This window comes from Etheostoma cragini, chromosome 16 (assembly GCF_013103735.1).
Source record: "Etheostoma cragini isolate CJK2018 chromosome 16, CSU_Ecrag_1.0, whole genome shotgun sequence".
Classification (NCBI taxonomy): Eukaryota; Metazoa; Chordata; class Actinopteri; order Perciformes; family Percidae; genus Etheostoma; species Etheostoma cragini.
The window spans coordinates 2716440-2730407 of record NC_048422.1 but is presented as its reverse complement, the minus strand read 5'-3'; the positions used below and the strand labels follow the sequence as shown (position 1 = coordinate 2730407).

Here is a 13968-nt window from a genome sequence, read left to right as displayed (position 1 = left end):
AGGTAAAAATTTGCATTAATGTGCATAAAGAAGCCAAGAAAAGATGGAACAATCTCCAAAAGGCATCAAATGACAGATTAGACATTTGTATATTATGTCACAAAAAGTTAGATATTATTTCCATCATTTACACTTTCAAAATAACAGAAAAGAAAGAAATGGTGTCTCCAAAAGTTTGGGCGCCCTGCAGAGTTTACATCTTGTACCCCACCTTTGGCAAGTCTCACACCTGGGAAACGCTTCTTGTAGCTAACCACGAGCCTTTCAATTCATGTTTGCGGTATCTTCACCTATTCTTCCTTCCAAAAGTCTTCCAGTTTTTTGAGATTTCTGGGCTGGATTTCTGTCACGCACTGCTCTTTTAAGGTCTATCCATAGATTTTCAATTATGTTGAAGTCAGAAGATTGTGAAGGTCATGGCAAATGGTTTTATGGAAAGTATCCCATTCCAATCTCTATATATGGTGAAGGGTATGTGATGATGTGGGGGGCTATTTTAATTCCAAAGGCCAAGGGAACTTTATCAGGATGCATAGTATCCTGATCCATGAAATAACTGGCCTTTAATTATAAAAATCTGCCTTCCTCTATGGGAATTTAACATAGGGGTATGTATACTTATGTCCCCTGCATTTTAAGGAAGAACATTTATTTATTAAAAAATACACTATTCATTCACAAAGAAAATTGGTGTCCTTAAAAGGTCGGCTTTTTTTCTTTCTTTTTTTAAGTAAGGAGTTAAGATCTATTTATAAAAGATGATTTTTTTATTACTCTTTTTAGTCAACTTAAGCGTGGGCATGTAAACTTATGAGCACACATGTAGCACACAACAGGAGATTGTTCATGTTAAATGCCTTCTCACCTCCTGGAAATACTTATGTTTGGTTTAGGCTAGATGTGGCACCTGGGTAGATTATGCAGTAATGAATGCGGTTTGTAGTTTGGTCGTACTCGGCAAGTCTCTTGCCGTTCCTTGAATTTGTCTGACGATGTCGGCAATGGCCCTTTTGGACAGAAATTCCGGAATCTCATTCTGACATTTTTGCTGGTGTCTTCGTGTAAATCCTTTATCTTCAGTCTTGGATGTTCTTTTGGTTTTGCACCAGCCACGTGATAGAAATGTCGTCAACATTGTGAATTTTCCGGCCAATGACCTGTTCTGTTCAAACATGGGCTCAATCGGAGATTACAGGGTCCTTATACTAGGAAGCTGGCAGGGTAAAGTCTGTTTAACGTCCCGTCCCACTCATTCGGACATTTGCGTTCTCACATGCAGCTCCTCCGGGTAATGTCTAGATAAGTTGAGGGTTGTATTGCACGTGTGAAAGGGGCTTTGAATTTCATCCCTTTCTTGAATGCTTGTCTAGTCCACTTCTGCTGAGGATGCATGAGGCTAGAGGGTTTGTCCGCCGGGCGCATAGTTCAAAAGGGTTGTACGTGGTGTCTTCATTAATTCATAGGTGTGTTTTGGGCGTAAAATGTAATCAACCAATTAGTGTCATCTCCCATTATCTTTTAAAAACCAAGCATGTTTGTACCATGGAGCACTGCTATTATGACGGCAACTTTGCACCGTCATATTTTTATTTGTAATCTTTTGCGTGCTTTTGTTTGTGTGCTGCCGCGCTTATCTGGGGTAAAGGATGCTGATAGCCAGGCTCTCATTGGCTAGCTGTTAGCCAATCAGAGTCAAGCAGCTTAGCTTGTTGAATATTAATGAGAACTGGAACAAATGGAGCCAAGTCCTCCTGCAGGCTTTTTATAACGCATTAGAATGGCTTGAAACAAGGTAACCAAGGTTACAGAGTCCATGGTAGAACTCCAGACATTACCACAAAAATTGAACAATGTGTAGCTGGGGGTCTTTAATCAAGTTTTTGTTTTCGCGTGATCACCTCCCGCTACCTCAAGATAGCAATACGCTAAGAATTCACTTGAACACGCCTCCTTGAAAGACCAGCACACCCATGGGCGCCCATGCATTTGATATTTGAGCAGCTACCGGGTCGCCAGTGGAAGCACTCTTCCGACTTTTGGTACCGCCGTGATGCCAGGCAAGGCTAACGGAGTATGTGATGTTCAATTTGACACGGAATGTCGGAATTTCTGGGTTTCCATTTAGAAACTATATATGTCTACGGCGTAGACTGTATAAAACAGGTCTATGGTCGGAAATGTCAACTACAACGTTATACGCTCTATGAAAGACAAAGAAGAAAACTAAGGACATTTACTCGAGTATTTTAGTTTACTTAGTTTTGCAAACAGACATTACAGTTTGTTTTATTGTAATGCCTCGTTTTTATTTTATTCAGTTTCCAACAATGTTTTTTCCCCACACAGTTTTTTTTATTTTGTTCGTTTTTGTTAACGATCATAACTTCGGTACTTTCTCTCTCTCTCTCTCTCTCTCTCTCTCTCTCTCTCTCTCTCTCTCTCTCTCTCCCTCTCCCTCTCCCCATTCATCACACCCAGTGTGCTCACTAACCACTTACCCGTCAATGACTGTGTGGGTGTGTATGTGCGAGCGGGTGCTTGTTCCCCTGCAATTCAAATCCATATGCTGTGCTCGCTCATCCACAGAGACAAAATAAGAGAAAGAAATCTGGGGCCTTGGGGTGGTGTGTGTGTGTGTGTATGTGTGTGTGTGTGTGTGTTTTGATTGTTTCATACACACACAGATTCTGTGTAGTCCTTATTGGGCCTTTGATCCAAGGGGTGTTAGAAGCTCTCATCTCCCACTGTGATACACACACACACACACACACACACACACACACACACACACACACACACACACACACACTCAAATGCACGTATTCCTCTCAGAGCTGCATCGGTTTCCCACTGTGTATACCCCGCCGCACACGCACAGACACAAAAAAGGTTATTTTGGGGTCGTCTTGGTGAACACAATGGTTGGACACGCCCACACACACACACACACGCACACACAGACACACACACACACACACACACACAGGCACAGGCACAAGTCTCATTGTCCCGCTGAAAGCCTTTAGTCACAGTGCAAACACACCTCTGGAAGGCTTTTGGACACGTGCAACTGGAAACCTTTGTGTGCGTGTGTGTGCGTGTGTGTGTATAATGGTTAATACCAGGACAATAGAAGTGTGCCTCTTCAGTTGTTATCGGCCCACTGGAGACTCACAGGCCTGCTGTTTTTTGAACCACCTTTCACCATGAAAAGGAAGAAAAGAAAGAAATGAGAACTGTGGTCCCCCATGCTCTCTCTATTCAGCTAAATCATCCCTTAAAGTAGGATGGAAGACAGAAAGAAATAAGCAGATGAGCAGTATATTTAGACATTTTACTATAAACTGCAAATATTCTTAACTTATTTACCTTTAGTAAGTCACCAATATCAGTAAAGTGTGTTGAAAGCAGCATTTATAGTTCAGACTTGTGTTGTAGGTCCTGCAGCTTTACATTTTAATGTATCCTTTTCATTTCAAACACATTACGAGTAGCCGTTGGCAGTTTTATTGTTTTACGTTCATGGTTTTTCATATTTGCGGGAGGCACATTTGGGATATGATGCAAATTACAATGTTAGGACTTATGTTGATATGTATATGTGAGTTGGTTCTTGTTTGGTTGGGTGCATCAGCAGGGGCCAAACAGCACAGTCTGTGTGTGTGTTGTTTAGGATCTGCAGGGGCTCTGGGGTGCTGACGAAGCATAAAGGGGGTCTCAACATTTCTGATTTTGAGCAAGACAATTGTTTCTTGACCTTGGTAAATGTAATCTTGTGTTAGGATGATTTTGTCGACTAAAATGTACTTTTATGCAACTTAAAGCAGATTATTTCAACTATGCAATACACAGGGATGCTTGATCATTAAGCTTTAAAGTTACTTTTTACTTAAATAATAGCTTTTTCCAGAGCTTTTATCACCTCTCACAGTCTTCATTCCAGTGTGGAACTTCCTGTCTTAAGGTAAACACTGCTAAATCAACATTAGCCACCACAAGAGACTTATTCTCTCTCTCTGTGTCTCTCTACCAGGATGTCTGTCCAACCTTCCACCAAACGCCAAGAAAATCTCCAACTCGTATGAGGAGCGCCGTAAACAAGCCACCGCCATCGTGCTGCTGGGGGTCATCGGGGCGGAGTTTGGCGCTGAGATTGAACCTCCAAAGGGGTCAGCACGGGCCCGAGCCGGCGGACAGGCGCCCGAAGGCTTCGGATTGACAAGTGGAGGGTCATCCAACTACTCACTGGCCAGGCACACATGTATGTACAGAGACAACACACTCGTTGCTATATTTGGATCATTCATGTTAGGCAGCAAAATGTCTGTCCCCATGAATTACTTCCTCATATCTTCTTCATAATCCATCAAATATTGAATGGCTTAAATTATAGATCAAGGTCTTTTTTGTCACATAAATATATATAATGTATATACAAAGAATGCACTTTAAAAAAAACTGGTTCTACTTTTTTGAGCTTTTTTTGGTATATGTGCTTGATTCTACCATTTTGCTACAATGCACGATGACATATATACATATATAAGCCATACAATTATAAAATACTCATTCATTTGTTTAACTTAAATTTTTGCCATGTTCAACGCTTCCCGATATTATATAAAGAACTATATTTGTTTTCTACCACTTTTATCATTTAGTGTTTGTCCCTGAAGTCATATTATGTTGTTGTTAGTAGTAGTTTCTTGCCTTTAAAAAAGAAAAAAAGACTACAATTCCATTTAGACCATTTTCAGGAAGTGACATGCTCTTTTTGGAGGGACTCAAAGCAGCAAAGTAGGGTAGACCTAAACTTTTATTCTGTTTCATGATCTCAATCGGTTTGTCATAATCTTGCAACGTAGAAAGATAGAAAGACGCTGAAACTTTCTGAATTTTAAACATGATTTGATAAATATATTAGGATAATAAGGGTGCAAAGGAAAGTACAATTATGTAAAGCAATTACAAGTAGAAGTTTGCAGGTTTTAAGGCGGTGTTGTAATTTGTTCCAGGAGTCAGGCGCTCCAAAGTTAAAAGCAGAAGCTAATGCTAACTTAGCTCAAAATCTTCCTACCCTGTTAGGTGTAGAGACCAAAATCATCTAGTCCCCCATCATGATTGTTATTTGAGTGCATGAGATTGGCCAATATGTTTTCCTGTCATTTAAACATCTCTTTTCTTATATATTGCAGACATCATAAAAAAAATCAATCTACAATGCTCTTCTTGCATTTCGATTGCATTTTGCAAACAGGGATGTTCCAGCTTTTGTGTCAATAAAAGGAGACATTTTGCTGTTTGCAAGTGAAGTCAGCGGGTGTGGGACAGAAAACAGTGGCAGAAGTGGCGCCGATACTGTTATTGATTTTTTTTTTTCTTTGTAATCCTTTTTTTCCTATAATTTGTTTCATCTGTTTAATGTCTTACTTGCACTGTTGGGCTGTATTCTGCATCTCCATTATTGCCGGACAGAGAAACCTTCTTGATTTGGTTTCTTACCATTGATTGCTTGTCTAGTCTTGGGGTTTGCGACCAGATATCATATTAGGTACACGTGCATATATGTGTGGCTTCACAGGACTGCTACAGGACTACTTTGAACACATCTCTTACATTCAGACAGATACTGAAATCTTCAGTAGTTCCTGTTTTGGTCCAAAATCATGTTTTTTTTTTCTAAACTCAGAACTACTCACCTGACAACGTAGAAACTTTGGTGTTGGATTAGAGGCAAGGAGAGAGATGGGATTGATTTTCACCCTCCAAGCTTGACACCTTTAAGGAGCTTGGCACTGACTTACACATACATGCACACACACACACATGCACACACACACACACACGCACACACACTCACTGGGCCCAGCCTGTACCAAGCTGTGCCTGCAGCGTTGGACCTTGGTGGGCATCAAACCTGCACTAAGCAGAGCTGCTCTTCCATCCTGCTGCCCCTGAGCTCTGATTGGCTGCCTTAGGGGCCATCCGCCCAGTGACAGAGCCTGTACTCTCACTGATAGACTGTGGTGTTGGCCCTGTACACAGTGGTCATCTCACCTGTGTGGACACACACACACACACACACACATGTCATCAGATGACAACTTATTGATCCCTGGGGTAGAGCTCCACCCACTCAAAACCTTTCACTTGCCCATCCGACTTTTTGATCGTTTATGATACGTTTTTTTACTTAACAGAATAGACTAAACATCTCAACATCATTAGTGTTTAATGTTGTCTCAGCATTAAGTAGTTAAGCTAGAACTAAAGCTTTACCCAGTTAAAATGTACTCATTTTCATATAAGGCTACATGTTCTGCTCCATTAATGGACCACTTTGATTCACAAAAATGTCACTCAAGAGCAAAACGAAATTAAGATTTCAAAGCTCAAAGCCCATACCTAGGTGAATCAATTACCATTATGTTTTCACAGCTGTCATAAAAGAGTTGTACAGCGGCTGAAATACACGAGGTAATGTTTGGACATGACATTAGATGCAAGGAAGTCATGCTTGAGCATAGCTGTCTGGGTCTAAAATGTGAGGTGGTCCAGGCGATGTGACGGTCTTAAAGATGGACGAGGGATTCATGAGGCGTGACGCTACACTGTCAGGTAATCGTCTAGGTTGTTCTCCTGGACAGTGACCTGCATAAAGACCTGGACTCTCACAATTTGCCTTGTAACTACTGTATTTTATAAGATATCGCTAATTAGCAGCCATGATGCACATCACGCTAATATGGTTAACATAATATAACTTTGACACATTTTTATTTGGCTGGGCTTGCATTGTTGCGGTCCATCTAAACACTCCACAGAGCAACCTGCTCCTTAAACTCCCCCCACAGAGTAACTGAATCCTAAAATGTGTTATTACTTAATATAAAGCTGGAGCAGACAATTGTAGACTGTCTGCTGACATTTGAGGACATTTGCTGCTTTTTCCTGACTCTTCCTCTGTTGTAGCCTTCTCTTCTTTTTACTCTTCTCCCAGCTCTCATTCAGTCAGTTGTTTTCCCGCTCATTCCACTCTCCATCTCCCCCTCTTCTCGCTCTGTTATAAAATTGAAAGATGGATTGTTGTTGTTGGCATACAGCGTTGTGTGTGATGAATGAGAGCTGTCCACCCGAAGAGAGGGAAGGTACAGTAGTCTACACAGCGAAGTATAGATTGATGTTTTCATATGGCGAAGGGGGAAATGTAGGGAAGATTGAGGGGGAGATTGAGCTTAAGGAAGGAAGGAAGCAAGGACAGAAGGACAGATGAAGACTGAGGAAAGGGAGAATGTGATTGGACAGGATAAAAGAGAGAAACTGTACATCTGTGTATCATCTCTGGACAATAATGCTTGCAGTAAATGTCAAAATACCTTGAGTGCCCTCTGAGGCCTATTCACCGTGACTCGTGGCATTTTAAAAAATTCTTTAGACTAGATTGGAAATTTAGTTTTATTTTATACTGTTGAAAATAGAACAGGGACAAGCAGGGGATGGAACCTAAACCCTGTTTTGAGGAATGCCGAGCGCTCTTTTAATTACACCATCTCATTGCACCCTACTCTCTGGAGAATTAGCACCACCAAGTGATAATCTTCCTCTGCTTCTTATATTAGGGCAACATTAGTGCATGGCAACACATTCATTTGCATTTTGATTTGGATTTATTTTCAAGAAATTCATCTAGAATTTGCACACTTTTGCTAGGGTCGGGTACCATTTTTTTCTGATATCAGTACCTGAAATTCAGTTTCTGTACCCAACAGTACCTTTTTTGGTACTATCCCTCTAATAAAAAAATATGTATTTCAGTTGTAAAATTAAATCCATACCTGTTTATCCTATTTATCTAGAACATTTTACACATTTCACACTTAACTCAAAGTAACCAAGCAGCTCAAAGTAACCATTTAGCCATATAAGCTTAGCGGTGGTTAATATGTTTGTCATCTAAGTAGGGAAATGTGCAAATCATTTTTTTTCCCAAGACTTTTCAGATTTCTCATTTTATCACTGTTGGTTAGCAAATATTTGTTGTGATGGTTTTGGGTTTTATTGAAGTGTTTGTCCATGGTACTGATCTGCAGCTTTTTATGGTTAGTATACCGTTAGCAACATTTCAGTATTTTAGGTAGTTAGCTAAATCCTGGCAATCAAATATTTTGCAAAGTTACTAATGATTAGCAAATGATTAAACATAGTAATGGTTACAGTAGCTTAATTTTGGACTGACCATAGATTATTTGGATACTTCTTAATGATTAATTACTTCTTAATCATTTCAGTAAAGCTGCGTTTTGGACTTAACTTTGGCTAGCAAGATTTGAGGGTTAAGTGCCTCGTCACACCTGAAATTGGCACCGTGAAAGACATGTACGCATACTCCCAAAATAGGTGAAGGTGCTTGAGGCTAGATGTACAGTAGAGACTTTTTGCAGTGCTAGTTGGTGAACTGCTGCAGCTGGTGAACTGCTTACATGCTAGTTAGCTAGGATTATGCTAATGGTAAATAGTGCTATAGTCTGCTAAAGCAAGCCAGTTTGCTAGCTGCCAGCTACTGGTGGGGTTTTACACAGGCATTCTTTATGAATGCAGTCGTTGTATAGATATCCATTTATAGATAACCACCTCCATCTTAATCTTTCTCTTTTAGTGTCTTTATTTTATTTTTATTTTTTATTTCTTTCTCTCTCCCTTACCCTGCATCGAGTCCGATCCGGCTCTCATCCACTAACCAAGTCCCCATTGATTTACCTTCACCTCTCATTTATGCTTAAACAGAGGAAGGGGTTGGGGGGTGTAGGAAAGAAACTAGAAAGCCTGTTAGTGGTCGACACGGCCTGGTAAACTTTAGACCTCACCAATCTGTCACTATTTCACACTCCCTACTCCCTCCCTCCTTTATTCCTCCCTACTTCCTTTCTTCTTTCTTTCCTTCCTCACCCTCTTCCTTCTCCTCCTGGTCTAATCACCCTCTCTGTGTTGATGTGGCATGTTTACTGCTCTAACTAACAGCTCCTTATAGCCAGCTGATGCTTTGTCAATAGCTATTGGCTAATTTGAGCCTGAGTCTGCCTTTAAACAAAGATGTCCCCTTTAAGAAATGGATCAGTGTCCTTTACGTATCTCACTTCCGGCTCACTGACTAGATCACTGGTTGTTAACAGCCATCTTTAACAGTCCAGGACAAAAACTATTTTAAGAGGCTTCTATGTTCTATGTGGGCGTCAGGTTCATTATACACATACACACACAAACACTGGCACTGCTCACAGTGTTGAACTTTGACCTCATAACCACTGATGCCTGTTCTGTGATGAGGTTGACTGTGTGAAGAGCACATACACACACATTAACAATGTCAGGGTTTGAAATTTGACTGATGACCTCTTGCCCTATGACCCCCAAATTATAATGCCATCCCATCCCATCCTCCCACACAGTCACCTACACACTTTATTTATTGATTATCAATTTATTTGAAACTAATGTTAAATTGATTTTCTATCACTATAGAAAGGCAGAAGTTTGCAAATGGCATTTATCATATTTTATACTACATAGATATTGCACATTTAGGCAATTCTTTTTTCTTTTTATATTAAAGAAAGATCCTGGTAACATTTTGTTTTCATTTTTCAAAGAAGAAGGCTGGTGTTCTCTATTTTTCTTATTTTCAGCAAATTGAAAAAAGTACCAAAACAACGCGTTTCAGTATTTTCTAACTTCCTTATCCTGTCCGAGGCTCTCAGCCTGAAGGCCCTTGGTTCCCACTGAGATGTGAGTCTTTGTGTTTTAATATATCCCCATTCACAGTATACAGTGGTGTGAAAAAGTGTTTGCCCCCTTCCTCATTTCCTGTTCCTTTGCATGTTTGTCACACTTAAGTGTTTCGGAACATCAAACCAATTTAAACAACAGTCAAGGAAAACACAAGTAAACACAAAATGCAATTTGTAAATGAAGGTGTTTATTATTAAAGGTGAAAAAAAATCCAAACCATCATGGCCCTGTGGGAAAAAGTGATTGCCCCCCTTGTTAAAACATACTATAACTGTGGTTATCCAAACCTGACTTCAATTTCTCTAGCCACACCCAGGCCTGATTATTGCCACACCTGTTCACAATCAAGGCATCACTTAAATAGGAGCTGCTTGACACAGTAAGGTCCACCAGAAGATCCTTAAAAGCTACACATCATGCCGAGACCCAAAGAAATTCAGGAACAATTGAGAAAGAAAGTAATTGAGATCTATCAGTCTGGAAAGGGTTATAAAGCCATTTCCAAAGCTTTGGGAATCCAGCGAACCAGAGTAAATGTAACTCGTTACTACCCACCTCTGGTTACATGTAAGCCTACAACTAACATATTTTAAGAGATGTGATATAGACTTTTTGCCCCCATGGGGAAATTTGCTTGGGAAATCTTGTGATACACACCAGCAATTGACTTAAAGCTTGCTCAGTAATTGTAATAAAGCTAAAGATAACAACTTGCCCTAGTAATGTTATGGCTTCGAAACAATAAAGCAACTGTAAGATTTACTGTAGCTTGGTAGCAAGGCTTACATAAAATGTTACGTTATAAGCCAGATAACTAGCTCGGTTTTAGCCACCAACGTAAATGTCAAGTTCTTATAAAGCGCTTTTCTAGTCTTAACGACTACTCAAAGCACTTTAACAAAGTAAATGGATCCTTTCACAACCATTCATACACTGTTCATACACTGTGGCCGAGGCTGCTGTACAAGGTGCCACCTGCATATCAGATAAACACTCACACACATTTACACTCCGATGGAGCTTCGGGGGAAACTCAGGGTTCAGTGTCTTGCCCATGGACAACAACATGGGACTGCAGGGTCAGGGATCGAACCCCCAGCCTTCCATTTGGAATTGCTGGTATTATATTATAATATGAACAGTATGAACAGCTCTGAATTAGAGAATGACTAATGAATAAGTGGAACCGGTAAACAGGTGCTAATAAGAGTCAGTGTTGTAATAGTGAAAATAGAAGATGGGAAACTCCCAAGCTATTTGATACTAAATGGAATCAAACTGGTGCATGTTTCCAGAGAGTTAGGTGGAAAAAGCACAAAAGGAATGGTATTACTCAAAGTTTTATAGATTTCTTAATGATTTGTACTAATACCAGTAACTAACTGGAGGTCAAAATGTATGTGCAGATATTTTTAGTCCACTGTTTGAATGTATATTGATGTGTGTAACAAAAACTTGATAGATTTGGCTTACTGGTGCTTGCTCATTATGTAGATTGCCAGCTAGGGGTCAGAGTTCACCAACCTATCACTGATTCAGTCACAACATGCTAACAACACACCCATCCTGCATGTTTGACTCTGTGTCTTTACAAACCGATACAACATAGCTGCTAACAATGTTAGCGCAGCAATGTCCATCTATGTCACCCATAACAACGTAGCACAATGATGCTAACACAGTTAGCGCTGTGTCTGTAGTTGCCGGTATATATTGTAATAGTCGTACCCAGCAATGCTAACATGGTTAGCCTCTAGCTATATCTTTCATAGCCCCATCCATATGCTGTGTCTGTGTACATATAAACCAATAAGGAAGGAGGGTTTGCCATTTAAGGCGGGTTGATGATTAAATGCCAGGAGATCCAGATGATGACATTAGCTCTGTGTGTCTGGAGACTGGAGGACCTTAAGAGCCACCACAGGATTATAAATACTTAATGATCAAGTAAATGATCTGTTATATATTATATGTTCCTTCATATTACGACTTTTTTTGCATTTAAATTTCAAGTAAAAAGACAACAAAACTGAAGCAGTAAAAGAAGAAAAAAGCATTTCTAATGCTGATGTAGTGTCTCCGTGCTACAACGATACAACACAGCTTGTCCAGAATATTCTGCATGTACATCACTGACTTTGAATACATAAAATGAAGACCAGTTCATGTACGATAACTGAATGTAAATACATGTGATTTTCTGTTAACATTTCCAAAAGTTGATTTTCCTCTGACTTTTTGAAGCACTTTGTAAAAAAAAACGCTAAAAGCTCAGGAACGTGTGTGTGTGTGTGTGTGTGTGTGTGTGTGTGTGTGTGTGTGTGTGGGGCGGGGGGTGTATTTTCAGGAGCGTTAATGGTCAGTCTGTCCCCACAGAGACTGGCTCAAATGTCAGGTCAGCTATGAAGTGACCTCCATATGTGCGCTGTCTTTATCCTTTCTCTCTCTCTTTCTGTGTGTGTGTGTGTGTGTGTGTGTGTGTGTGCGTGTGGGCGTGCGTGCGCCTGCCTGCCTGCCTAAGTTGAATTACCAGAACCTCATTTGAAATGTTAGAATTTGTATTTTTTGCTTATAAGAAGTCATGAGTTTCTTCATATAAATGTCATGTTCCAGCAATATTGGCGAACCCCCTGGTGCATTTACATTTATGTTAGTGTTCAATGTGTACTGTCCAATGAACACATGACTGCAGATTTGATGTCCTATTTCAGAAACCATCATAAAAATGGACAATTTGAGGCATGATGGTGGCTGATACAGTTGCGGTGTCTGAAATTTGATTTTATCCATCTTTATCACATGTTAATTGTCTTTTGGTCCTGATATAATTCCCTCTTGCAACTTAAGTAGAGAAAGAAATTGTGAAATGAAATGATTAAGTCACATAAAATGTGCCGTAGCATTGTTGGCGGCTCAGCCTCCAACACCGACTCTATTTTATTTTACACTGATTCTACACTACAACAAAGGCGTGTCTAAAAAGAAGATAAAACACTAAATCTGAGGGAAAAGGTACTCAAAACTAGTAAAATTCTGTCCATGCTGCAAGATGGACAGAATTATAGTGTAAAGTTGAACACTTAAAATAGGAAATTTACTCTTAAAACAAGATAAAGGATCTACCACTTACCGAAGATCGAACCAAATAATTTGCAGTGCACTGTTTCTACCGTTTGAAGGTAAGGCGCTGACCTTCTTGCTGCTGCAGCCCCCCAGCCCCAAGCTGCCTCCCCACAGCACCATCCACCGCACCGCCATCGATCTGATTGGCCGAGGCTTCACCGTGTGGGAGCCGTACATGGACGTCTCAGCGGTGCTCATGGGGCTGCTGGAGCTCTGTGCTGACGCCGAGAAGCAGCTGGCCAAGTGAGTCCACGGCACACACACAAACTCAAATGTTAGTCCGAAATTACCAAACATTATCATCATCATTTTAAATACTGAAATAGACAAACACAATGCATAAATATATAAAGTAAGAGGACCTGAGGATTTCTATACATTACCCAATATTGTGTAATGTGTGTAGAAAGTTTTCCTTTTTAACTGCCAAGAAATACTGTATGTCCAAGAAATCCTGCAGAGTGTGCTATATGTTGAAATATAGTCCTCAAATGCCACTTAAACAGTGAGAAAGAGCCGGAGAAATGACTTGTGACTTGAATGTAGACTGGCTTTGACTGGCCAGATTTAAGACTCAATTAACTTAGGACATGTCTTGAACCTGCTTTAACAAGACTTGCCTCTTTACTTGGACTTGTCTTAACTGACTTGGACTTTGAGGGATAAATATTAAAATGGTCAGTCTTTTTAATGGCCCGCATACAGAGGGACTGAAAAGATGTGAATCTTACTTAAAATACTTGAAGCAGCTCTAAATACATTCTGTGCATTAAAAACAAAGTTTACACAGCAAGTGATTCAAGTGATACATAGAGATGTACATTTAAATACAAAGTGAATAAAAAGACACTGTAAATCACAGCGGTTCTGTATTCTCAGTTTCTGTTCAGGAACTGATTGGTTTGATCATTGTTAGCGTTTGTCTGTTTGACTGCTCAGTCTTCTTTCTCAGATTCCAGAGTGAAGACTGCCTATAGATACAAATGTACAGTGGGTACGGAAAGTATTCAGACCCCTTTAAATTTTTCACTCTTTGTTTCATTGCAGCCATTTTCCAAA

The 13968-nt window shown here is 40.1% G+C and overlaps 1 protein-coding gene and 1 long non-coding RNA gene across 4 annotated transcripts in view; one reads left to right on the top strand and one right to left on the bottom strand.

The window, feature by feature from the left end:
• Positions 1-13968, top strand: part of LOC117959018 (WD repeat-containing protein 7) — a 137022-nt gene that overhangs the window by 96267 nt on the left and 26787 nt on the right. For all 3 annotated transcript variants that reach the window (XM_034895852.1, XM_034895853.1, XM_034895850.1), the window contains 2 exons: positions 4034-4261; positions 12966-13152. In XM_034895852.1, coding sequence (XP_034751743.1) covers positions 4034-4261; positions 12966-13152 — 415 coding nt within the window. The remainder of the gene's footprint in view (positions 1-4033; positions 4262-12965; positions 13153-13968) is intronic.
• The window catches only part of LOC117959034, a 17048-nt gene continuing 10812 nt past the window's right edge, over positions 7733-13968 (bottom strand). Inside the window, exons 2-3 of the long non-coding RNA XR_004659861.1 lie at positions 13511-13513; positions 7733-7791 (exon numbers count right to left, since the gene is read on the bottom strand). This is a non-coding gene — a long non-coding RNA (uncharacterized LOC117959034). The remainder of the gene's footprint in view (positions 7792-13510; positions 13514-13968) is intronic.